Here is a 27,518-nt window from a genome sequence, read left to right on the forward strand (position 1 = left end):
AATATATTGACTAGTTGTGTCATGGCCTGGCATGGAAACATCAATGGCCTTGAAAAGACAGGCCTACAAAAAGCAGTGGATACAGCCGAGTTCATCATAGGTAAAGCCCTCCCCACCACTGAGCGCACCTACATGGAGTGCTGTCACAGGAAAGCAGCATCCATCCTCAAGGACTCCAACCATCCAGGCCATGCTCTCTTCTCACTGTTGCCATCAGGAAGGAGTTACATGACCCACATCACCACATTCAGAAACAGTTATTACCCCTCAACCATCAGGCTCCAGAACCAGAGGAGACAACTTCACTCCCTCCATCCCTGAACAGTTTCCACGCCTATCGACTCACTTTGAAGCACTCTTCATCTTGTGGTTCTCAATATTTATCGCTTATTTATTTATTTATTTATTTATACTTTTTCTTTTGTATTTGCATGGTTGTCTTTTGCAATTTGGTTGTTTATCCATCCCATTGGGTGCAGTCTTTCGTTAATTCTAATGTGTTTCATATACTTGCTGTGAATTCCTAAAAGAAAATGAATCTCAGGATTGCATATAGTGACAAATATGTACTTTGATAATAAAGTTACTTCAAACTTTTGAACTGGAGAGCAACCCATCAGTCCCATTCCCCCTCTTCTTTTTCCTCCCTGCTAATTATTCCCTCTGATATATTCTGGTCAATTCCCTTTTGATTCTTTTTGCCATTAACTTAACAGTCAAATAACCCTTCATCACTTCTTTGGAATTTGGAAGAAAACCAGAGCACCCAGGGGAAAGTAACACAGTCACATGGAGAAATATAAAGTCATGCCAGATCTGGATCCAATTTGGGCTGCAGGATCGAAGAGAGGCCACTGCACCACACCACTGTATAGCCCAGAATCTCAGATAATCAAACAGTGCAGAAACTGGCTTTGTGTTCCTGGAATTTAGGTTGGGGTGGAAATTAAGCTTCTTAAGGTATTGAGGGATATTAATAGGGTAGAAACTGTTGGTAAGAATTGAGGTCTTAGTTACCAGTTAAACCTCTGTCTCTCTCCTGTCCACACCTCTCTCTAAGCAGTCTGCGTCAGATCAAGTCACAGTTCCAGCTGAATCTGATGATACAACTGGTATTGAAGCAAGGACAGGTGGAGGTGCTAGGTGATGACTTCATCTTGGACTACTCGAGCTCCCTCCTCCTGAACAAGAGCGTTGTGGAGGACCTGAACAACACTATTCAGGTAAGCCCACAGACCCACAGCAGGGTGTCCACCCTGTTAGAGAGACAGAAGATAGAAGAGAGAAGATTTAAACAGAACCCTAGAATGCATACTATCTGAGTAGCCAATGCAGTCAGGGAGCAGGGTGGCAGGGTGAGGTTGTAAAGCTGCTCTCCACTGCCTCCTGCTGGTTGTCCATTAGTAGAGCCATGAACAGCATCCCTATCCCTGACTGATCAACTGGAGATGCTTTTGAGGCTTCCGTTAGAGCTCCCTCTCCTTGTTCCACCTGTCAAATTATTCCCAAAACATCACCAATTCTTTTCCCCCTCCACAGATGCTGCTTGACCATTGAGTTTCTCCAGCAGACTGTTTGTTGCTCCAGGTTCCAGCACCTGCAGTTTCTGGAGTCTCTTTCAGATCAAGCTGATCTTTTCCAAGCTTCACTCACTGACCCCAACCCAGTTCCGTTCTTATAATCTTTCCATAAATCAGTTATGATTTGAAATTATTGGATTGATCCTCAGCCCCAAGAGGTCCCTGTTTATACTCAGTAGTCAGTCTGCTGAGTAGCTCCAACATTATCTGGCTTTATTATAGATTTCCAGTGTCTGCAATTTATTTGATTTTTAGCTGCCCCACTTTTTCCAGTGCCCTTTGTGTCAGGATGCCATGTCTCAACAGCTGGACAGTTTCCAGGAAGTGTCCCCTTTGCTCTGGACTTCCTCACCCAAGGAAAGTTTCTTTTTCTTCTACCAAATCTTTTTAATTCTTTGATCAAGTAAAGATCAAGCGTTCCAAAAATACTAAATAAAACCATGTGCAGGAAATATAAAGAGGAAACGCTGAGCAGGTCTGGCAGCATTGTTGGATGCTTTCACTTGTTTCCGGTGTTTAGATTTCCAACACCACAAATGAAAGGTTCACTGTGGAAAGATGCATCCTAGCCTGCCGAGGAAGGAAAAGTGAAATCTGCAGAGACATTGGCTTTAATCTTGCAGATGTCTGTAGGTGGTGCCAGGGCTGGAGAATTGCAAATGATGCACCTTGAGTAAGTATTCAGGGATAACCCTGGCAACTACAGTCCCACCTGATTAACTTTGGCAATAGAAATAATAATCAAGTATAAATTAACAGCCACTTTGACAAGTGAGATTAATTAAAGAATACCGGCTTAAATTTACTAAACCTACATTGTATGCAGCTAACTTGATAAGATTTCTTTTTTGAAGTAATAGGGTCAATGAGTGAAAACTTGATAAATAATAGGTTCATCACCAAGATCAATGTCCATGGAAGGATGTTATGATGAATCATTATAAACGTTGTTTTGGCCATGATTGCAGTTTTGTGCTCGATCCTGGAAAAGAGTAAAGAACAGATGAACTAAATGTAAGGATGCTGGACCTTGGTTATGTACATAAACTGTAGAATCTAGGGCTGTCCTCTGCAGAACACAGGAGATTACTAGGGGATTCCATTGGGTAAGTATAATCACATATGAAGACACAAAATTTTTCAAAATACAGAACAGGTCAGGTAGCATCTAACTGTAGGTCATTGGTCCGAAATGTTAACCATGTTTCCCTCTGCACAGATGCTGCCTGACCAGACAAGTGTTTCCAACATTTTCAGTTTATATTTCATATTCCTAGCACCTGCAGTTGTTTTCAGTAAATGAAGGGAAATTGTTCCCATTGACAGAGGTGTTAATTATTACAGACACTGGCTTGGCAAAAGAACCAAAGTGACATAAGGTGACAATAGTTAGGTGCGGACCAATTCAAACAGAGGAACAGGAAGCCAGAAACACAATCTCTACCCAGCAAAGAGGGTAGGGGGAGAGATGAGCAAATGGGCTATGTGCTTGGAATTCAATTGTGACCGATGTTTGTTGGTGTCCAGCTGCTAGGAGAAAAGAAAGTGGTGATTATGGTGGAATGCAAGGACTTCAAGAAAGGAATTGCCCAGCTGGAGTGGGAGTACAAGAAAATGCTGATGCAGGTGGATGATTTGCACAACAAGATCCGCAACATCCTCAAGTTCAGGATCACCAAACAGGCACAAATGGTAATGTGTGATTCAGTATTGAGAAGACCTTGGGAAGTGGGTCCTTCATCTGATGGGGAACATGGGATGTGAAGATGTGGATATTGGAAAACTCAGCTAACTGGGACTAGAATGCTTAGATCTGATGTTGAAATCTGAGGTACCAGGCTCTAGGACAAATGTATTCGGCTTTCAACATTGTTGAGTCACTGATGTTATGTCTACTGTGGGTTATGTGAATGTTCAACAAATGGCTCATCTATCTAACATCATCTACCTTACTGTCTCCTAGTACCTGAGAGAGGATAATTATGAGACTCAAGTAAATCAACACCTAATGATAATGGAACGATCAGCGAAAGGACAGGAGAAGGTAAATGAAATGGTACCTTTATATTAAATCTGCTGACAGCCTCTCAGGTAGAGATCACCCAAGGCAATTTTCAGAATGGGGTGTGAGGGAGAGGGAACGATACTAAAACTTCCTGCATTGGGGAGTTGCTGAACAACGTCAATCACACAAGGGATCTGAGGGGCTAAAAAAAACAATGGTTTATATCTAAAACACTTTGCCAGAGGAGCTGGTGAAATCAGATACAATCACTGTGCTTAAGAGGCATTTAAACAGACACTTAAAAAGGCAAGGCATAGGATACAGTCCTTATGTGGTAAAATGGGATTAGTGTGGATTGGCAAATGGTCAATCCCAGGGGCCCATTGTGTGCTGTACAACTTCAAAAGCAAAGCTCCTCAGCTCTTTTCACAGAAGCTGATCAAAGTGACACATCAAAGTACAGATGGACAGGGTGAGCCTATTCCAGAAAGAGTACCCTGAGATTTAAGAGATGCTGACACGGATGCAGGGATGATGGTGGGCTGGCAGATATGTTACATTACCAGTAAACCCAGTATGTGGACTATTGATCCAGAGATCAGATCTCAGCAAAGAACTATGGAAAGTTAATTCAGTAGAAACTATTAACTCATGATAAGGAGCCCCAAAACTAGTGGATTGGTGTGAAAACCAATCAGATTCACTAATGTTTTACAGCGGAAGAGATCTGCTATCCTTGCCTAGTCTGGTCTATCCATCTTCAGGCCCATCAATGTGGTCAATTCCAAAATGCCCCAGTAAACTAGTCAGGGCAATTAGGCTTGCCAGAAATGCCCAAATCTCAAATTAGAAAAAATTTCACCTCTAGGAGGGAGAGACAAAAACTAGGGTCATTAAAATAAACTAACAGACCATAAGAAATCGGAAAAGAATTAGGCCATTCAGACCATCGGGTCTACTCAGCGATTCCATCATATCTTATTTATCCCTCTCAACACCATTCTCTGCCTTCTGTCACAGTCCTCTGCATAAAGAAATTTCCCCTCATGTTCCCCTTAAACTTTTCACCTTTCATCCTTAATCCATGACCTCTGGTTCTAGTTCCACCCAATCTCAGTGGAAAAAGCCTGTTTGCATTTATTGTATCTATACCACTCATAATTTTGTATACCTCTATCAAATTTTCTCTCAATCTTCTACATTCCAAGGAATAAAATCCTAACCTATTCAATCTTTCCTAATATCTCAGGTCATCCAGTCCCTGCAACATCTTTGTAAATTTTCTTTGTACTACTTCAAATTTATTTACATCTTTCCTGTAGCTAGGTGACCAAAACTGTGCACAATACCCCAAATTAGCCCTCACCAACATCTCATACAACTTCAACGTAACTTCTCATCTTCTGTACTCAATACTTTATAAAGGCCAATGTGCCAAAATTTTCTCTACAAACCTATCTACTTCTGCCACCACTTTCAATGAATTATGGAACTGTATCCCTAGATCCCTTTGCTCTACCACACTCCTCAGTGTCCTACAGCTCATTGTGAAAGACTTACCCTGGTTGGTTCTACCAAAGTGTAACACCTTGGACTTGAATGCATCAAATTCCATCTGCTAATCTTCAGTCCATGTCTCCAGCTGGTCTAGATCACCCTGTGAGCTCTGACAGTTGTTCTTGCTGCCCACCACACCTTCAATTTGGCGTCCAGTTTGCTGATCCAGTTAACCACATTATAATCAAGATCATTGATATACAAACATTTGTAAGTGACAAACGACAAGGGACCCAGCACCGATACTTGCAGCACTGCACTAGTCACAAACCTCCTGTCAGAGAGGCAGCCATCTATTACCACTCTATGGCTTCTTCCACAAAGCCAATGTTTGATCCAGTTTACTGCCTCATCTTGAATGCCAAGCAACTAAACCTTCTTGACCAACCTCCTATATGAAATCTTGTCAAATGCAGAGAACCTCTCACTAAAAATTAAACAAGATTGGGAGAGAGAACTTAATATGACCTTTGTTAATGAAGATTGATTGTGAGTTTTAAAAAATGTAAATTCTTCTTCTATATGTGCCAATCACTGTTTAATTCAGTTTAAAATTGTTCACCATTATTATTTAACAAAGGAGAGACTATCTAAAATATTTCCTAGTATAGACAACTACTGCGATAGGTGTAAAACTGAAGCAGCTAGTTTGTCACATAAGTCCTGGTCATATTCTTCATTAAAATCATTTTGGAAATCTTTATTTTCTACAATTTCTGAAGCTCTGAAAATTAATTTACAACCTAACAGATTGACTGTTCTATTTGGAATAGTTCCGCATCATATTCAGGGTATTTCATCTTCAGATCAACATGTAATTGCATTTATTACATTATTGGCAAGAAGGGCTATTTTATTAAAATGGAAAGATACCTCTGTCCCTACATTAATTGAATAGTTTTCTCAGGTAATGTTATGTCTCAGTTTGGAAAAAATTAGAAGTAGAACTTTTGATCCCCAATTCGATTTTGAGAGAAGATGGGGGTCTTTTGCTAAACATTATCATTTAATTTGAATTATTTTATATGGTTTCCTTCCAATCTTATTCTATATAAACATGAATTGGCGGTTGATGATTCTTTTTCTTTATATATATAGATGATGGTAAGACGTATTGTTCCGGGGGTTGATTCCTAATCGGTTTTCTCCCCCCCCCCCTTTTTTTGTAGTCAGTGGGTTTTTTATCTCAGTTAGACGGGGTTTTTTTTCTTCTTTTCCTTACATATAATTTTTTTTTCATTTTTATATATTACGATCAGTTTTTATTTTCTTCAGCTTTATTAATTGTATATATATTAATTTGTTGAAGTTTTGTATCATTTTATAGCTGTAGAAGATTATGTACCAATAAAAAGATTCAAAAAATGAAAATGAAACAAATGCCTTGCTGAAGTCCATGTAGATGACATTCACTGCTTTGTCTTCATCATCTTTCCTGGTACCTTCCTCGAAAAACTCTATACAATTGGTTAGACACGACCTACCATGCACAAAGCCATCCTTATCTGACTATCCCTAATCAGCCTATCTCTTTCCAAATACTCATATATCCAATCCCTTAGAATAACTTCCAATAACTTGACTCCTGCCGAAGGGTCTCAGCCCAAAATGTTGACTGTACTCTTTTCCATAGATGCTGCCTGCCCTGCTGAGTTCCTCTGTAATCTGACCTTGTTGCTGCTTTGCCTCACTTCTATGCTGTCTGATTGAGTAAATACAGAAGCAAAAAAAAATTAAGATCTCCCCCATCTCTGTTAGCTCAATGTATAATTACCATTCTGATCTTACAGAGGACCAATTTTGTTCCTGCAATCTTTTTGTTCTTTACATATGTGTAGATCCCTCAGGATTCTCCCTCACCTTGTCTGCTGGGCAACCTCATGTCTTCCTTTAGCCCTCCTGCTTTATTTCTTAAGAGTTCTCTTGCATTTCTTATACTCTGTAAGTACCTCATTTGTTCCTACCTACCTATATATGCTATGCATCTTTTTTTTCTTAACTAGGTCCTCAGTATCTCTTGAAAACTAAGGTTCCCCAAATCTGTTATCTTTCCCTTTTATTCTCACAGGCATATAAAAGCTCTGTACTCACAAAAATTTCACTTTTGTAGGCTTCCCACTTATGAAGTACTCTTTTGCCAGAAAACAGGCTGTCCCAATCCACACTTGCCAAATAATTTCTGACACCATCAAAATTGGCTTTTCTCCAATTTAGAATCTCAAACTGTGGACCAGACATATATTTTTCCATATTTTACTTTGAAACTAGTAGGATTAGCATCACTAGATACAAAATGTCTCCTTACACAAACTTCTTTCACCTACCCTGCCTCAATCACTAATTGCAGATCAAGTATTGCACACTCTATCGTTGGGATTTCTGCACACTGATTAAGGAAATTTCCCTGAATACATTTGACAAACCCTGTCCTATCTAGGCCTTTTACAGTATGGGATCCCAATCCATATGTGGAAAGTTAAAATCAACTTTGTCTGGTCAGGGAGAGTGAGGAGGTGATAGAGAGGAGCTATAGGCAGGTAGTCACTCTGGGGCCTGGGGAGACAGATAAGTGGGTAACAGTCAAGAGAGGAAAGGGCAAGAAGCAGATGCTAGCGAGTACCCCAGTGGCTGCCCCCCTTAACAATAAGTACTCCTGTTTGAGTACTGTTGGGGGAGACGGCCTACCTGGGGGAAGCAACAGTGGCCGCACCTCTGGCACAGAGTCTGGTGTCTAGCCCAGAAGGGTAGGGAAAGGAAGAGGATGGCAGCAGTGATAGGTGACTCTTTTTAGGAGGTCAGACAGGCGATTCTGTGGACGTAGGAAAGATACGCAGATGGTAGTTTGCCTCCCAGGTGCCAGGGTCTGGGATGTTTCTGATCATGTCCATGATATCTTGAAGTGGGAAGATATCTTGAAGTTGAAGAACGTTGTCTCATTTTTTAACTGCATTGCATTTGTGGTTTCTAAATGACAATAAACTGAAACTGAACTGAACTGAACTGAGAACAGCCAGAGGTCGTGGCACATATTGGTACCAATGACATAGGTAGGAAAAAGGAGGAGGTCCTGAAAGCAGACTACAGGGAGTTAGCAAGGAAGTTGAGAAGCAGGACCGCAAAGGTAGTAATCTCGGGATTACTGCCTGTGCCATGTGACAGTGAGTATAAGAATAGAATGAGGTGGAGGATAAATGCGTGGCTGAGGGATTGGAGCAGGGGGCAGTGATTCAGATTTCTGGATCATTGGGACCTCTTCTGGGGCAGGTGTGACCTGTACAAAAAGAACAGGTTGCATTTGAATCTGAGGGGGACCAATATCCTGGTGGGGAGGTTTGTGAAGGCTATTGGGTAGAGTTTAAACTACTTTGTAGAATTGCTCTGGGGTGGGATCTAAACTGAAGTGACGGAGGAAAGGGAGTTTGGCTCACAAATAGAGAAAGCTTGGAGACAGTGTGAAAGAGAGGATAGGCAGGTGATAGAGAAGGGACGCACTCACACTGATGGTTTGAGATGTGTCTATTTTAATGCGAGGAGTATTATGAACAAATCGGATGAGCTTAGATCTTGGATCAGCACTTGGAACTATGATGTTGTGGCCATTACAGAGACTTGGATGGTACAGAGGCAGGAATGGCTACTTCAAGTGCCAGGCTTTAGATGCTTCAGAAAGGACAGGGAGGGAGGCAAAAGAGGTGGGGGCATGGCACTGTTGATCAGAGATAGTGTCACAGCTGCAGAAAAGGAGGAAGTCATGGAGGGGTTGTCTACAGAGTCTCTGTGGGTGGAAGTTAGGAATAGGAAGAGGTCAATAACTTTGGGTGTTTTTTATAGACCACCCAATAGTAACAGGGACAGATTCTGGAAAGGAGTAATAATAACAGGGTTATTGTGGTGGGAAATTTTAATTTCCCAAATATTGATTGACATCTCACTAGAGTGAGGGGTTTAGATGGGATGGAGTTTGTTAGGTGTGTTCAGGAAGGTTTCCTGACACAATGTGTAGATATGCCTACAAGAGAAGAGGCTGTACTTGTTCTGGTATGGGGAAATGAGCCTGGTCAGGTGTCAGGTCTCTCAGTGGGAGAGCATTTTGGAGATAGTAATCACAATTCTATCTTCTTTGCCATAGCATTGGAGAGAGATAGGAACAGACAAGTTAGGGACATGCTTAATTGGAGTAAGGGAAAATATGAAGCTGTCAGGCAGGAACTTGGAAGCATAAATTGGAAACAGATGTTCTCAGAGAAACGTATGGAAGAAATGTGGCAAATGTTTAGGGGATATTTGCGTGGATATGTTCCAATGAAACAGGGAAAGGATGGTATGGTACTGGAACTGTGGTATACAAAGACTGTTGTAAATCTATTCAAGAAGAAAAGAAGAGCTTACGAAAGGTTCAAAAAACTAGGTAATGATAGAGATCTAGAAGATTATAAGGCTAGCAGGAAGGAGTTTAAGAATTAAATTAGGAGGGCCAGAAGGAGCCATGAGAAGGCCTTGGGGGACAGGATTAAGGAAAACCCCAAGGCATTCTACAAGTATGTGAAGAACAAGAGGATAAGACGTGAGAGAATAGAACCAATCAAGTGTGTCAGTGGAAAAGTGTGTTTGGAACTGGAGGAGATGGCAGAGGTACTTGATGAATACTTTGCTTCAGTATTCACTACGGAAAAGGGTCTTGGCAATTGTAGGGATGGCTTGCAGCAGACTGAAAAGCATGTAGATATTAAGGAAGAGAAGGTGCTGGAGCTTTTGGAAAGCATCAAGTTGGATAAGTCACCTGGACCGGACGGGATGTACCCCAGGCTACTGTGGGAAGTGAGGGAGGAGATTGCTGAGCCTCTGGCGATGATCTTTACATCATCAAAGGGAACAGGAAAGGTTCCAGAGGACTGGAGGGTTGCAGATGTTGTTTCCTTATTCGAAAAATGGAATAGGGATAGCTCAGGAAATTACAGACCAGTGAGTCTTACTTCAGTGGTTGGTAAATTGATGGAGAAGATCCTGAGAACCAGGATTTATGAACATTTGGAGAGGCACAATATGATTAGGAATAGTCAACATGGCTTTGTCAAAGGCAGGTCGTGCCTTACGAGTCTGATTGAATGTCTTGAGGATGTGACTAAACACACTGATAAAGGTAGAGCCGTAGATGTAGTGTATATGGATTCAGCAAGGCATTTGATAAGGTACCCCATGCAAGGCTTATTGAGAAAGTAAGGAGGCATGGGATCCAAGGGGACATTGATATGTGGACCCAGAACTGACTTGCCCACAGAAGGCAAAGTGTGGTTGTAGATGGGTCATATTCTGCATGGAGGCCGGTGACCAATGGTGTGCTTCAGGGATCTGTTTTGGGACCTCTACTCTTTGTGATTTTTATAAATGACCTGAATGAGGAAGTAGAGGAATGGGTTTGTAAATTCACTAATGACACACAGGTTGGGGGTGTTGTGAATAGTGTGTACGGCTATCAGAGGTTACAGTAGGACATTGATAGGTTGCAAAACTGGGCTGAGAAGTGGCAGATGGAGTTCAACCCGGATAAGTGTGAGGTGGTTCATTTCGTTAGGTGAAATATGATGAATATAATATGTAGTTCTAAGATAAGGACATGTTCGGCACAGCATTAATGGCAAGACTCTTGGCAGTGTGGAGAATCAGAGGGACCTTGGGATGTGAGTCCATAAGACACTCAAAGCTTCTACGCAGGTTGACTCTGTGGTGAAGAAGGCATACATCAATCATGGGATTAAGAGCCAAGAGGTAATGTTGCAGCTATATAGGACCCTGATCAGACCCCACTTGGAGTACTGTGCTCAGTTCTGGTTGCCTCACTACAGGAAGGACGTGGAAACCATAGAAAGGGTGCAGAGGAGATTTATAAGGATGTTGCCTGAATTGGGGAGCATGCCTTATGAGAATAAGCTGAGTGAACTTGGAGCAACGGAGGATGAGCGGTGACCTGACAGAGGTGTACAAGATAATGAGAGGCATTGATCATATGGATAGTCAGAGGTTTTTGCCCAGGGCGAAATAGCTAGCACGAGGGGGCATAGTTTTAAGGTGCTAGGAAGCAGGTACAGAGGAGATGTCAGGGGTAAGTTTTTTTACTCAGAGATTGGTGAGTGCATGGAATGGGCTGCTGGCGGCAGTGGTGGAGGTGGAAGTGATAGGGTCTTTTAAGAGACTCCTGGATGGATACATGGAGCTTAGAAAAATAGAGGGCTATGGGTAACCCTAGGTAGTTCTAAGGTAAGGACATGTTCAGCACAGCTTTGTGGGCCAAAAGGCCTGTATTGTGCTGTAGGTTTTCTATGTTTCTAACAATCTTATGTTTCTTGCAACAACTTGTGATTTCTCTTCAGAAATCCCTTTGACTGTTGGGGGGTCCATAATATGACCCTATTAATGTGGTCATACCTTTTTTCTTCCTCAGATCCACCCAAATCCTCATTAGGCAAGTTCTCCAGTCTGTCCTGACTGAGCACTGCCGTGACATTTTACCTGACGAGTAACATCACCCCTCCCCCTTTAATCCCTCCCACTCTGTTTCGTCTAAAACAATGGAACCCCGGAATATTGAGCTGCCAATCTTGCCCCTCTTGCAACCAAGTCTCACTAATGGCAACAATATCATATTTCCATGTCCTAAGCTCATCTGCCTTTCCTACAATATTTCTTGCATTGAAATATATGCTGCTCAGAACAATAGTTGCATCATGATTAACCTTCTTATTCGTGACTTTGTTTTTGCCTTGACAACATCTCCACAACCTTTCCACTATCTGTTCTGGCACTTTCATTCCCATTCCCTTGCAATTCTAATTTAAGTCTACCCCCCCCCCCCCCACCCATGCAACACTAGCAAACCTTCCTGCTAGGATATTATTCTTCCTTCACTTCAGGTGCAAACTGTCGCTTCTGTACAGGTACTACCTTACCTGGAAGAGAGCCCAATGATCCAAAACTCTGATGTCCTTCCTCCTACACCAACTCCATAACCACATGTTAAACTGTATGGATGATCTTCTTATTTCTGGTTTCACTAGCATTTGGCACGGGTAGCAGTCCTGAGATCACAATCCTGGAGATCCTGTCCTTTAAGTTAGCACCTGACTTGCTGAACTCACTTTGCAGAACCTCATCACTCTTCCTATGTCATTGGTACCCCCCTGGACCACAACCTCTGGCTGCTCATCCTCCCACTTAAGAATGCTGAGGAAGTGATCTGAGATGTCCCAGACCCTGGCACCTGGAAGGCAACATGCATCTGGAATTTGTCCCTTAAAGAAACCATGCTGACTTTGGCCTTTTTTACCATGTGCCTCCTAGTATCCCAAAACCTCATTCTTAATCATGGACTCCAATATATTACCAACCACTAAGGTAATATATTGGAGTTTATATTGGCCTATAATTTTTTTTCTGCCTTCCTCCCTTAAAGAGTGGGGTGACATTTGCAATTTTCCAGTCCTCTGGGACCATTCCAGAATCTAATGATTCTTGAAAGAACATTACTAATGCCTCCAGGATCTCTTTGGCTACCTCATTCAGAACCCTGGGTGTATTCCATCTGGTGCAGATGACTTATCTACTTCCAGATATTTCAAGCACTTTTGCCTTAGTAATAGCAACGACACTCAGTTCTGCCTCATGCCACTCTTGAACAGGGTTCAATGGCAAATTTTGAGAGAAACTCCCAGAGAACATTGCAATTCAGTTTGGTTCTTTCAAAGACTCTAGTTGAAACAATTCCATATTTGTCCAAAGTAAATCAAAAGTTTACCTCAAAGCAGCATGATACTAATAGAAACCTAAAGCTAAATATTTTCAATACTCAGATACTGGTATTTTCAATACCAGTATCTTTTGGAACTTGCCAAAAGCAGTTGATAAATAGTGTCATACAACCAATTTATCTACCTGAGCCAGTCCCATTTATCTGCATTTGCCCCATATCCCTTTTAAGCCCTTCCTATCCATATACCAGTCAAAATGTCTTTTAAATATTGTAGTTGTACCCACCTCTACCAATTTAGCAGCTCATTCCATAAACCCACTATCCTCTCTATGAAAATGTTGTTTCTTAGGTCTCTTTTTTATCTTTCCATTCTCATTTTAAATCTAAACCCTCTAGTTTTGGATTATTCTACCAAACTGTATGACTGTACCAAATGACTGTAATCATTCATCTTATCTATGCGCCTCATGACATTATACCTCAAGGTTACCCTCAGTCTCCTATACGCCAGGGGAATTTTAAAAAAACAGCCTATCCAGTCTCTCCTCAATTCAATTTGGCATTGTGTTTGGCACAAACATTGTGGGCCAAAGGGCTAGTCCCTATGCTGTTTTGTTTTGTGTTCCAGTAACCTATGCATGGTGTTTGTAAGTTCTCCCTGTGACCAAAGGGTTTTACCAGGGTTTCTGGTCTCATCCCACATCCTTAGAATGTTGGGTTGGCTGGTTAACTAGTTGCTCTAAATTGTCCCGAGTATGTAAGTGAGTAGTAGAATCTGATGTGAAGGAGGGGAGAATAAAAATGATGTTAATGATATAGGACACTTGATGGTTGGCACAATCCATTTCATGCTGTGTGGCTCTGAAGTTATTTCCAAAGAAATAAACACACTCAACTGGATACCTCGTTTCCTTAGGGATTATCAGAGTTTGTCTATGTTATTTTCTGCAGTTTCATGGCAAAGTTATTCTCCAGAAAGAAGATGACATCAGAAAACTGAAGAAGCAAATTTCACAGCTAAAGCAGGATATGAAGGTGATGGATCAGCTGTTGAAAGAACAGCAAATTTCTGTCAGCGAGAGGCAACATGTCCAGGAAATGACCAGTGAGTAGAAACAGGTGTTGCTGCAGCAGATCCACCCCTTCTGAATCACCGTAGGCCTGCACAAACATCCACTGATCCTGCACAGGCAGAACGCACACTTGGCCTCAGAGAGATCACAGAAATACTCTAAACAGAAACTTATACCATAAGACGTGGGAACAGAATTAGGCTATTCAGCCCATTGAGTCCTTTTCACTATCCCTATCATGGCTGATTTATCATCCTCTCAACCGCATTCTCCTTATAACCTTTGATGCCCTGACTAGTCAAGAATTTATCAACTTATGCTTTAAATATACTCAATGGCTTGGTCTCCACTGCCATCTGTGGCAATGAATTCCAGTGATTCACCATTCTCTGATGAAAGAAATTCCTCCTCATGTCTGTTCTAAATGGATGCCCATCTTCTGGGGCTGTGCCCTCTCGTCCTAGTCTCACCCATTATAGGAAACATCCTCTCTACATTGATTCTACCTAGGCTTTTCAGTATTTGATATGTTTCAATGGGATCCCCCCTCATTCTCCTAAACTCCAGCTTTGTACATGTGAGGAGAGAGTGGACCTGACATGGCTAGAGTAGAAAGGGAAAACATCTTACCACATTATCCAGAAATAGAACATCACATGCGCAGCTAAAATAACCAATATTCACCACAATAATCAAAAAGAGGCAGAAAAGTAGTGACAGAGAAGTGTAGACAGGGCAGAAATAAAACAGTAGGAAGTTTCATACAGTGGGGGGTGAGTTGGTCGGCATATACCAGGGGCTGTTACTGTGCTGTAGGCTGTAATTGGACAGTTGCTGAGACTGAGGAGGGGGGGAATAAAAGAAAATGCACTTAGCTATTCTTCTTCAATTCAAAGTGGACAATCTTACCTGTGTTGCCTTATTAAAATCCACTTACCACAGTTGGTGGTCAGTGGTAAAACAATGGCCATTTGAGCTGACTTCAAAGAAAAACTTCCAAATCCTTGTGTCAGGAGTTTTTGCCTTTATACTAATGTTGGTTTTTTTCATTACTCCATTGCTCTCAGACTTTAGTTCTAAGGAAACTGAACATTTGATCAAAATAGGACAAGAGAAATAGAGTGCCAACAAACGATTACATTTACAGCCATTTGGGTTATGGAAATTAAGTTTAACAAATCACTTCCCAAACATTCAAGAAACACAGTAAAGTTCACCCTCATGGATTTTTGGGGGAGAAAAATTAAATAAATGCACATTTTTTCCAACTTACATTCCTTGACTGGAGCAGATGATGCAAATTCATATTATGAAAAACTGCATTTCAGCTCATTTTCTTGAAACACAATCCCCTGCCCCCCACGGGGTATCGCTTGGAGTTGAATATTTGGTGCCTTCAACTTGCTGTGTTCTTCCTTAACTTAACGGCTGAACCTCTACGTCATCTACTTTCTCACCCAATTTCCATATCCTTTTACACCCTTAGTGTAACATATATTCAATTCTCAGCTCTCCAGGACAGACAGGTCCAAAGATTTTTGCAGTGATGAAGTTTCTCATGTTAACTGTTGTAGAGAAATAACTCCTTAACCTATGAACAGCCTCTTAGTTCTAGATTCTGATTATTAGATATTCCTGTATGTATGGAGGAGTGTTTGGGAGACCAGCAGGATGGATTTGCTGTTTTGCTGCAGGGATCTGCCATTTGGCAACACGGCTCACATTCATATTTTTGACCCATGGACTGTTAGGGTAATAAACAGTTCTAAGGAACAGAACCCTGCTGTGACTTGAGATGATCTTGCAATGAACATTGATAATTTTGCCTCCATTACAATCACAAAAATTTTTATGTTCATTCTGTCTCTGTACATTTTAACAACATTGGTAAATTTGTTTACTTTGCTCTAGAATGGTAAATAGTTGTAGCCTCAGTTCAAATCCCCAAGGGACAGTAAAACTCAGCTGGCAGATTGGTACTTACAGCCTGTATTTCCTAATATTTAACCAAATTCCAAAACAGGCTAGTAATCTGCTGTACACTTCAACTTTACCTAATAATCCCTTCGGAGGAACATAAACACCTTCTGCATTTCCATACAAGAAATATTTACAAATGTTGCCATCTGAGATGTGAAATAAGATTTAATAAGCATGACTCATGACTGAAAACATTCAAATATTTTGTCACCATGACTAATTATAGATTCCGATATTTCCTAATGACATGGCTGGCTGGTTTGTAACTACCCAGTGTTAACCTTCTGATCTAAGGAAAAGGATCCCAAATTAAGGGAAATTTGGAAGATTGCAATTAAGGTATCAGCAATTATCAGTCCTGTCCTGGAGTCAAACTTGGCACTGAAGGTCACAGGCTTCTCCTGGCCTGTCCCTGATTTTGGTAGGCATCTACATATGATCAGACAGAGACAGAGTTGTGTTACCCAAGCAGTAAACACATTTATCCACAGGGCACATGCAAATAGTGATTGATTCTTCCCTCTCTGTTAGCTATGGTCAAACCTGAAGATGCCCTTGGTCGTTTCACGGAACTGATGCAGCACAGGAGGCTGATAGAACTGACCAGGGCCCAAGCTGAAGACATTACTGTCCTGAGGAACGAGCTAGAGAAACAACGCATGAGAACCTTCCCAGTGCTGACAGAGAAACAAGAACAAATCTACAATTAAACTTCTGCTTCTGATCTGCAAAATAATGTTTGGCTTTATCAGAAAATTAATACACCTCTAGATAATTCAGACAGTTGTTCTATTTAAAATTGTTTTGATAAAAAAATAAAGATGTTTGTTTTTCTCAGTTTGTACAGTTGTGTATGATGCACTCCACCTGTTGTGTCATCTGAGGAATTTTGAGTTAACACACCCATAGTAAACATTTCTATTAGCTCAGGCAGTTGTTTATGTATTAGGGAGAAGAAATGTTAAAGCCTGGTTTCTCTCTCTCAGGCATTGATGTTTCCAGCATTTTGTGTTTTTACTTCAGATTACCAGCATCCATGTTACTGTTCTAAGCAGCTGTATACAGCTCCTGTGGTGAAAACACTGCCAGCTTGGCATGAGGCAGGGCAGTGTTAAAACACGAACTACATGTTTAATCATGATGTGTATTCAGCTTGAGAGGAACACAATCAGAAACTGTATCAGGTTTAATATCACTGGCATACGTCGTGAAATTTGTTATCTTTGCAGCAGCAGCACAGTGCAATACATGATAATAGAAAGAAAAATAAAATTGAATTAAAGTAAATACATATAAAATAGTTAAACTAAACAAATAGTTCAAAAATAGGAAATAAAGAAGTGAGATAGTGTTCAAGATCCATTTAGAAATCTAATCTGGAACTTAACACCTGGATATGAGGGAGAATTGTCCAAGGTTGATTGAGGAATTAAGAGTAAAAGATCTGTCACAAAATAAATAATAGCAAGCATTTAAAGAAATATTTTAAAATTCTCAACAAATGTACATATATTCCTTTGAGAAATAAAACTCCAAAGCAATTCATCCTTCTGTGACTAACTAAAAGCTCATTCTTGTTGGAATAAAAGTAGACCATCTCTTTGAGGTTGCTGTGTCACTGTGATTATGACTGATCATCCCAATTCAATCCCTTGACTCAGCTCTCCCCCACATCTCTTGGTCCCTATAGCACTTGAAGTCCTATTCACCTTCTCAAATACATTCCATGATTTGGTTTCAACTGTGTTCCATGACGGAGAATTTCACTAGTTCACCACTCTCATCCTAGTCCTACATAGTATACCCCTCAGGCTTAGACTGACCCCTGGTTCTGGACTACCTCCACCATCAGGAATTTTACATCAAATCTATCCAGTCCTGATAACATTTTTCCAAAGTCTAATGAATATGACCCTAATTGATCCAATTTCTCTTTATATGTCAGTTCTGCTATCCCTGAAATTAGTCTGGTAACCATCTTCACCTGGCAGGCACTTCCTTCCTTCGCAATACCATAAAATACTCAATACCAATCTATCATCATTCAGATAACATCTCTACCAGACAGGTGGATATTTTCACATTCATCCACATTATATTGCACGTTCATACATTATGCCTGGTCCCTCAGTCTCCCGATCATTCCGGAGCCTCTTTGCATTCTCCTCTCCGCTCACACCCATCCAGCTTTGCAGCATTACAAACCTGGAAATAATTACATTTGATTTTCTCATCTAAATCACTAATGTATTTTGTGAATAGCTGGGACCAAAGTACTACTCCTTATGGCAAATGCCTGGAACTTGGAAAAAGATACCCATTTTCCTGGTCTTTGCTGTCTGTCAACATTTATTCCATCTGTGTCAGTACTTTACCACTAATACTGTATGTGTTTTAATTTTGCATGCTAACTTCTATCCAGTTCTCTCGCATCTGCAGTGCTAATGGCATCTTTACCATCAGTTTCTAATTGATTGGTCAGGTGTGATTTGCTTTTCAATTATCCACGTTGATTTAGTTTGAACCTGTCTTGCTATCCACATGTTTGATATTACAACTCCAGCAATTTTCTCCACCACCAATGTCGAGCCAACTGGCTGTTAACACCGTTTTTTCTTTTTCTCAAAAAACGTAGTAGGGATCACATTAATTATCCTCCAGTCCACTGCAACTGTTCCAGAGGCTACAGAATTTTGGTAAAGCATCAGCAATAAATCTTGTGGCCACCTCTGAGTATTCTAGGAGGTGGATTATCAGTGTTTGGGGATTTATTAGCTCTCAATTCCATTAATTTTTCCAACTCCATTTCCCTACTAAATATCTATTTCATTCAGTCTCTGCGTTACTACATCTTGTGTTCCCCAATGTTTCTGGTAGGATACTTGATGACAGAGGTCAGGTAGACATTTGTTCTCCCCCCCCCCCCCCCCCCCAGGCTAAAATGACCAGCAGAAAGGAGCAGACTTTTTAGTTGATTGGTGGGAAGTCTAAGGTAAGTTTTTACATGAAGAATAGTGGGTGTGGGGGATGCCCTGCCAGGAATGGGGGTAGATGCAGGTACATTAAATACATTTAAGAATTTCTTCAATGGGTACATGGATAATAGAAAAATGGAGGGCTATGTAGGAGGGACAGGTTAGATTGATCTTAGTGCAGGTTAAAAGGTTAGCACAATATCATGGGCTGAAGTCTGTCCTGTTCTATGATATTCGTGTCCTCTTGATTCAAGATTGTTTAATGTCATTTGTAGTGCATAAGTGTACAGCAGAATGAAATAATTGTTCCTCCCAATCCAATGCAGCACAAGTAAAACATAATGAAAATACATAACTTATATACATAGATTGATTTTATGTCCTCTAAGTAATAGTAGGCACAGGAGTATTTGTACATAAGGTGACTGACAGGAATTAATAAAGTAGTGGTATGGGGGCATGGAGGGGTGAGTTAGTGGGTGGAGGTGTTAATCAGCCTTACTGCTTGGGGAAAGTAACCGTTTTTGAGTCTGGTGGACCTGTCGTGGATCTACGTAGCCTCCACCAGATGGGAGTGGGACAAATAGCCCATGAATAGGGTGAGTGAGATTCTTCATGATGTTACTGACGCATTTCTGTATACGTGTCCTGGATAACAGGTAGGCTGGTGCAGATGATGCATTGGGCAGTTTTGACTACCGCTGTAGAGCCCTCCTGTCTGTCGCAGTGCAGTTTCCATTTCAAACAGCAATGCAATTTGTTAGGATGCTCTCTACTGCACATCTATAGAATAACGCGTTTGGATGTGCGCAGTCCAGCTATCTTCTGCCTCCTCAGAAAATAGAGGCATTGGTGAGCCTTCCTGACTGTGTAGGATGTATTCTGGGACCATGAGAGGTTGTGTGAGATGTGCATTCCCAGGAGTTTGAAACTGCTTGCAGTTTCCTCTGCTGTGCCGCAGTTAAAGCAGGGTGTAAGTTCTCCTGAAACTGATAACCATTTCCTTTATCTTGTTGATGTTAAGGAAGAGGTTATTTGCCTGGCACCAGGCCTAAAGCTTTTCCACCTCCTCCTCTCTGTGCAGACAGAACTAAAATCTATGGTAATTGCTCTGCCATTTCTGTTCCTTGTTATAATTTGCCCCATGTCTGACTGTGAAGAACCAACATTTCTTTCATCAATTTTTTCCTTTTGCATAATTATACAAGTATTTACCATCAGTTCTTATATGCCCTACAAGCTCACTTGATTTTACCCCTACCTGTCAATGCCTTTATCCTTTCAAACTCTCCCATGTCAAGCTACCTACTTTGACTTGTCGTTTTATATTTTCTCTCCTTGATCTAATTTTATCCATAATTTCTTTTGTAAGCCACCTCATTTTATTTTTGCATTCACAAGAATGAAGAACTCCATGCATGCTGTCTTTAAAAGCTAACCACTGCCAATACATCATCAACCCTTTAATGTTTCCCAATCCATCAGAGCCAACTCCTGCATTACACCTTCAGAGTGCCTTTTATTTACCGTAAATTAAGGCTTTTGTTTCAAAGTTAATTCCCATTATTCATCCTAATAAAGGTTTTCAATAAAAGTGGAGGTTCCATTTCATGACCAGCAGTAAGCTGTTAGGTGGATCGCACTTGGTCATATTTTATTGAGTTTAACAGTGACCTGTAACAAAAATTCCTGCAGAAGGTTATGGTCTCACTGAGCTCATGGATTTACATTATATCCAGTGATCTTCCCCAATTCCACCCCCTTGAGAGAAGCCTTAATCATCATGCTGACTTCCCATTCTTTGCCTCTGCATGGGTGCCCTGTCTACTCCTCAGCCATTAAAGTCGCCTATGAAATGTATAATGTTGCATTGTTATTCTCTGCTGTAAGATCTCCACGGGTCATTGCTGAGAAACACTGCACCATATAAATACCTGTTCAAGTGATCTTGGACCACCGCAGGACAGGGCAAGTGCCAATCTACCGTAAGTAAGGTTTCATCTGGACAATGTATCAATAATGGCTAGAAAAGAGTCCACGACACACAGCACTGCATTTTTCTCAAAACAGAAAGCACAATTTACTTTAGAAAATAAAAACAGGACAAACTTAGAACCCAGTGGAGCAGGCTTTATAATAAGGCATGTCTTGTAGTGGCAAAAAACTGTTGAGTTCACAGGGTCACTAAAGGCTTACATCGCAGCTCTGGGTGTTGTCGTGACAAGGCTGCTGATCCTCATGTATCTATGAAGTCCTCCTCAATCCTGTTGTAATGCAGCAGTCTATCTTCCACAGCCAAGCTGTCTATGAGTTGAGTGAGAGTGGGCTTGCTATCAGTAGCAAGGGCCATTTGAAGTTCGTAAAGCAAATTTTGGCTGCTCTTCCTCCATTTCTCTATCAGCGACCCCAGTTCTGTCAAATTATTCTTCAAGAAACAAGAATCACAATGTTGGTATATTTATGAGAAAAGTACGATGTTCCTGCCTAAGGTGCAAAATATCAGTAATTGATAATTATCCACAAAGTACACATCTGAATATACATTGAAGCCAGAAAATGTAAAAGCAATCTAGTGAGATTGATGAAAGAAACACCATTGTTCAAGTCTACAATGAAGGATATTCAGGTACAATGGATAGTATTTAGTGTTGGTCAAATTACATCCAATGTTACCGTCAACAATCACTTCATCTTCCTCAACCCAAAGACGCAGCCGGTCACACATGACTCTCCACAGGACCCCACCTAATGCCTTCCATCCTTAGTGGTGACCAGAAAATCACTTGTCATCTTTTTAATCCATTCCACACCTCTGGACTCCCCAGGATCCATTCTTTACCTCCTCCTGCTTACTCTTTGCATCATCCACAAACAGTTTCAGTTTTAAAGCTCTACATTTCCATAGCAAATATGACATCCGGGAATGAATGAGCAGTAATTTACTCCAAAACATCGGAATGACTACTGCCTTCCGTTCATGTTACAAACCACATACTCCAACCTCTCACAGTAGGTATCTGATGTTGTACCAGATTGTCAAAACCTCGGCATCATATTGGATCCTAGGCTAAATTTCAAATCCCTTATTATGCCTTCATTTATGCCCATCTTTACAACCCAAATTTACTCCTAGTTGCTTTCCCTTCTTGACTCTGTAAACCTGAGGTACTCCAAGTGATCTAACTCACAACAAATCTGACTCATCAGTAAACCCTGTACTCACCCACAATGGCCCGGTTAAAGCTCTCATCCTGCCCAAATATATCCCAATCTTTTGAGATCTGTATAATGTTCCCATTAACAGCCTTCTTCATCCCAGAATTAATCAACTCATCACTGGCAGCTTTGCCTCCAGTGCTTTGGAATTCCCTCTGTAGATCTCCTTCTTTGACACTTATTAAAACATAATCTCTAAGACATTGGCCAAAGTTTTGATCATGTTTAGGACTTAATGTGGCTCTGTCTTTATTTTTAAATTTGCCAATGCTCTCATGCTGCAGCTTGGCATGTCTTTGCTTTGCTATAATCAGGGGACCATTCCAGTAACATTTGGTGTAGTTGGGGTGGGGCCACATGAAATTGTGCCCTGATTTTAATAAAGCTCAGTCTAACAAAACATTAATAGAACTGGTGGGTTTCCAACAGGTGGGGGAGGGGAGGGGAGAGGAAGAGCATGGTAAAAGTCAACAGTAATCAATCTTCTGGGTCGATTACCTACCTTTGCCCTATACACCTGAACCATTTTCAACCTGCGAAGAATCTCTTCTTTCCTTTGCACTTCCCCTTGCAGTCGATTCCTTTCCTCAAGTAGTGCCTGATGTTCGACGCTCACAGTCCCGGGATAACGTCTTGGTGACTTGGCTGGAGTCCAGGCATTTCGCAAGGTTGTTCGGGAGGGTCCAGAATGCAACCCTTTCCCTTCTGCATCCACTTTATGCCATCCATCCAGTGCCTTTTTGCAAGGGCTTTCTGTCTTCATGCACACAACACTCCCAGCAGCAGAAGTTTCACCAATCTGTCTGATACCCAGGTCCATACCAGTCTCTGAACTGTCCTTACCCTCGCCATCACAGTCAACTTTTAATCGCTTTGGCACAATGAAGGGAGAATTAAAGGAACGCCGTGTTTTCTTCAGCCGCTCCCGGAGACTAGTACTCATTGGCTAACAGAGGGAGACATTAAAATTAACAGTATTGTGTTTGTAATTAATTTTACATTGCACCTCTGCTATTAATTACTTTCAGACTGGTCCCCATCCTTCATAAAATCAGTTATGCATTAGTGGTCTCTCAGCTCCAAGTGAGGTTACAGTCCCACTACTGAAACCTGAATGTAAACTCCACTCCACTGCAGCACTGAGGGAATTCTGTACTGTTTGAGGATGCTGTTGGGGGAAGTGCTATTACATAAGTACATTCAGAGCAACAGTTCTGGCAGACAGTTCCAAAAGAGGGCCGCGCTGTCATAGAAGCATAGAGATGCCATACTTCAGATGAGATGCTGACCCTATCATAAACGATCCAATAGAATCATTTTAGAGCAAGGTCTTGTGTCCAACACGATGTGCCCAACAGACTGCACCAGTGGAGAGAGAAACACAGTTGACCGTTCATCTGGTGAAGGGTCTTAGACCTGAAACACAATGTTTCTCTTTTCACTTGTGCTGTGTTTAGTGCGTCCAACATCTTCCAGTTTTGTTTCAGACCTGCAGTTTGCTCATCAGATTATCCATGGATCATTTGGTTATCGTCATGCTGCTTTTGCGGGACTTCACTATGCAAATAGGCTACCGTTTCCAATGGTGTCCAAATTTCAAACCACCTAAACTGGCTGAAAAGTGCTATGGGACATCAAGTTCATGAAATCCACAAGATTTTACAACAGTGGGGTTTGCAAATTCCTATTCAAATTTTCCCTTTTCAGGAATGTTAATGCAAGGATCAATATACAGGAGCAGGAAAATGGATACTATCTCACAATGCTGGCTCCACCCAAGAGTGAGAAGAGCACTGGGCAGAAACTTGTGCAAGGAGTAGTGTGTCAGAACTGTGTACATTCATTCCTTGTGCAAGGAGTAGTGTCAGAACTGCAGAAGGGAGCTGCTTATTTGCAGAGATTTCAGTGTTTGACACTCACCGTTTTCACCACTGTGTTGGAATGAACTGGAGTTTGAACACTTGTGCTCAATTGGTCCGCAGACAAGGACTCACACGGGGAACCAAATGTTACATTCTCCATTCTTGCACTCTGTTTCTCTACAATATAACAACACAGGTTCACATAGCAGTCCTCCACAATAGAGTACAATCCATACAGTGATGGGGTTGTTATGATGGAGGCTGAAACACTGACCTCTGCTAGGTCAGGTACTACCCAGTATGTAAGCACAGAGCACATACTCCTCCCTTACCTTAGAGGAGGGCTCAGAAAATTCACCTGCTTTGCAGTAATAGGACTAAACTAATAGTAAACCAAATAATTCACATATCTTCACTTCAGATCCAACATCAGATAGTAGGTTTCAGAGTGCAGAATTAGCTACTCTGAAAAGCTACTTCCAAATTACAACTGATTCACTCAGTTCATCAGATTTACAGTCTGTACTGCGAGGACCTCAGACCTGATAACCACAAATCAAATGTCTTTTACCCAACTGGCCCCTCTGTACAATACTGTGCTCTGACAGTAAAAACCACAAAAAAAGTGTAATCCACATTCCATAACTCAGTATCTACCTCTCAGTAAACCTGACATCAATGATGAATTCCACCAATGTTTTCAGTGTACCTGCACATCTTTTGTCTGAATGCAATAAAAAGGGTACTATAGATGAATGACCAAGGCATTGAATGACTATTTTGTGTCCGTCTTCACAGCAGAGGATGCACCTAACATGCCAGAGAGATGTTATGGATGAGATGGGAGGTGAGGACTTCAACGTAATAGCTATCACTAAAGAGGTAGTACTGAGCAAACTTGTAGGCCTGAAGATAGAGAAGTCTTTGGTCCTGATGGAATGCATCCCAGGGCATTGAAAGAAATGGCACAAGTTATAGTAGGCTTTGGTGATGATTTACTAAAATTCTCTGGACTCAGGGCAGGTCCCAGTAGATTGGAAGATGGCAAATGTCACGCCACTGTTCAAAAAAGGATGTAGGCAAAAGGCGGGAAGCTATAGGCCAGTTAGATTAACATCTGTAGTTTGGAAAATGCTTGAAGCTATCGTTAAAGAAGAAATAGCGAGGCATCTGGAAAGAAATGGATCCATCAGGCAGATGCAACATGGATTCAACAAAGGCAGGTCCTGTTTGACAAACTTACTGGAGTTCTTTGAGGATATAATGAGCACAGTGGATAGAAGGGAACAGATGGACGTTACTTAGTTGGATTTCCAGAAGGTGTTCAATAAGGTGCCACATAAAAGACATACATAAGTTTACATAGAGTTGGGGGTGATGTATTAGCATGGATAGAGGATTGGCTAACTAATAGAAAGCAGAGAGTTGGGATACATGAGCATTACTCAGGTTGGCAATCAGTGGTGAGTGGTGTGTCGCAGGGGTCGGTGCTGGGCTCACAACTGTTCACGATATACATTAATGATCTGGGAGAGGGGACCGAGTGCAGTGTATCTAAGTTTGCTGATGATACTAAATTGAGTGTAAAAGCAAATTATGTAGAAGATACAAAGAGTCTACAGAGGGATATACATAGGTTGTGAGTGGGCAAGGGTCTGGCAGATGGAATACATTGGTAAATGTGAGGTCATCCACTTTGGAAGGAAAAATGAAAGAGTACATTAAGTGGTAAAAAAAATTGCAGCATGCTGCTGTGCAGAGGGACTTGGGAATGCTTGTGCATGAATCACAAAAAGGTTGGTTTGCAGGTGCAGCAGGCTATCAAGAAAGCAAATGGAATGTTGGCCTTCACTGCTCGAGGAACTGAACTTAAGAGTAAGGAGGTTATGCTGCACCTGGAGTATCAGTTCTGGTTTCCTTACCTGAGGAAGGATATACTGGCTTTGGAGGCAGTGCAGAGGAGGTTCACCAGAATGATTCTGAAGATGAGAGGGTTAGACTATGAGGAGAGATTAAGTCACCTGGGACTGTAATGCTGGAATTCAGAAGAATGAGAGATCTTATAGAAAAAAAATATGAAACAGATAAGATGGAGGCAGGAAAGTTGTTTCCTCTGGTGGGTGAGACTAGAACTAGGGGACATAGCCTCAAGATTCAGGGGAGTAGATTCAGGATGGAAATGAGGAGGAACTGCTTTTCCCAGAGTGGTGAATCAGTGTTTATCTCTGCCCAATGAGGCAGTGGTGACTACCTCAGTAAATATATTTAAGACAAGGTTGGATAGATTTTTGCATAGAAGGAGAATTTAGAGTATTGGGGAAAAGACAGGTAGGTGGAGATGCATCCATGGCCAGATCAGCCCCCCCCCCCACCTATCTCCATCTGCCCGTCGCCCCCACACCCGGCTCCATCTTTCCGTCTGTACCCCCACCCGTCTCCAACTACCCATCAGACCCCCCCCCCCACCTGTCTCCCTCCAACACCCATCTCCATCTATCACTTGACAGCCCCTCCCTCAACCACCCATTTCACTCCTCCGTAATGTCCCCATTCCCCTCCCCTCGAGGCTGTTCGGCCCCGAGGTGCCCCAAGAGTTTAGTTTTTGCTTCATACCGCAGCATGCACTCTCTCTGCCGGGGAGGGAACTCCGAGGACGGTCTCAAAGCCTAACCGTACCGATTTCAAAGAGTCTCAAGACCGGAGGGGAAGGCGGACAGAGCCCGGAGAGCACTGCGAGAACCCCGGGGTGACGGGGCCGGAGTCCTCGGAGGAGCAGAGTTTCAGCAGGAGCCCCAAGTGGTATATGGGAGCTCCGGGGATAGGGCCGGTGGTCGCCGACGACCAGTAAGTGAGGGAAGGGAGTGGAATGGCCTTGAAAGAGAGAGGGAGGAATGGGCGAACGGCCAGGACCGGACCCCCACCCTGAGGAGCCACCGCGAGGGGGAAGCGGACACCCGTTACCACGGCTCCTGCATTCGTACCCTCCGTCTCCCGCTCAGCGACACCAGCGACTGCGCCTGCGCCAGTCCCTCGCTGAGCTCTCTGGGATTTGTAGTCTTGGTTTCTCTGGGCGTGTCAGTTCCACAGTGCCGGCCGCCGGCTTCGGACTTCACACGGATCAGTCGTTAACTAACGACACGAGAGATCTGCGGTTCACTACTGTTTGTAGGATAATATGGCGTACGAAGCGGAACAGGGAGTGCGAAGAGGGTGTTCGTGCCCAGTTTTACAGCTGTGGGAGTGCGTTGCACCTCAGTACCGCCGGCCTGCGGGGCAGAGCTCCCTCTGTGCTGCCCCTCAGCGATTCACGATTCATCGTCCTCTACTCGCCGACGATATTGGCTGAATACAACAGTTGTGGCTCTCCTGTCTGATGGTAGCAGCACAGTTCAAACTTCAAATTAAACTTACTATCAAAGACTAGCCTGAGATTTTTTTTCGCAGGTGTTCACAATAAAACAAAGAAATAAAATGGAGTAAATGAAAAGCCACACACAAGACACTACTATGATCTGAAGTTCCCTCC

At 42.0% G+C, this 27,518-nt stretch overlaps 2 protein-coding genes across 5 annotated transcripts in view; one reads left to right on the forward strand and one right to left on the reverse strand.

The window, feature by feature from the left end:
- Nucleotides 1-16,776, forward strand: part of cfap43 (cilia and flagella associated protein 43) — a 120,043-nt gene extending 103,267 nt beyond the window's left edge. For both annotated transcript variants that reach the window (XM_073027081.1, XM_073027082.1), the window contains 5 exons: nucleotides 1,064-1,223; nucleotides 3,108-3,272; nucleotides 3,544-3,624; nucleotides 13,838-13,991; nucleotides 16,471-16,776. In XM_073027081.1, coding sequence (XP_072883182.1) covers nucleotides 1,064-1,223; nucleotides 3,108-3,272; nucleotides 3,544-3,624; nucleotides 13,838-13,991; nucleotides 16,471-16,649 — 739 coding nt within the window. In that variant the 3' untranslated portion in view covers nucleotides 16,650-16,776. The remainder of the gene's footprint in view (nucleotides 1-1,063; nucleotides 1,224-3,107; nucleotides 3,273-3,543; nucleotides 3,625-13,837; nucleotides 13,992-16,470) is intronic.
- Nucleotides 16,777-21,029: 4,253 nt separating this feature from the next.
- On the reverse strand, nucleotides 21,030-27,093 carry sfr1 (SWI5-dependent homologous recombination repair protein 1). 3 transcript variants are annotated; one of them, XM_073027084.1, is made up of 4 exons: nucleotides 26,974-27,093; nucleotides 24,051-24,169; nucleotides 22,633-23,076; nucleotides 21,030-21,339 (listed from the first exon to the last, which is right to left on the reverse strand). In XM_073027084.1, exons 2-4 carry the CDS (start codon nucleotides 24,150-24,152, stop codon nucleotides 21,151-21,153), a joined length of 735 nt encoding a protein of 244 aa, XP_072883185.1. In that variant the 5' UTR covers nucleotides 24,153-24,169; nucleotides 26,974-27,093; the 3' UTR covers nucleotides 21,030-21,150. The 3 variants fall into 3 exon arrangements, with proteins under 3 accessions (XP_072883185.1, XP_072883187.1, XP_072883186.1); XM_073027086.1 differs by lacking the exon at nucleotides 26,974-27,093 and adding an exon at nucleotides 26,954-26,973; XM_073027085.1 differs by lacking the exon at nucleotides 26,974-27,093 and adding an exon at nucleotides 26,606-26,915.
- Between the last annotated feature and the right edge of the window lie 425 nt (nucleotides 27,094-27,518).

Source organism: Hemitrygon akajei, chromosome 23 (assembly GCF_048418815.1).
Source record: "Hemitrygon akajei chromosome 23, sHemAka1.3, whole genome shotgun sequence".
Classification (NCBI taxonomy): Eukaryota; Metazoa; Chordata; class Chondrichthyes; order Myliobatiformes; family Dasyatidae; genus Hemitrygon; species Hemitrygon akajei.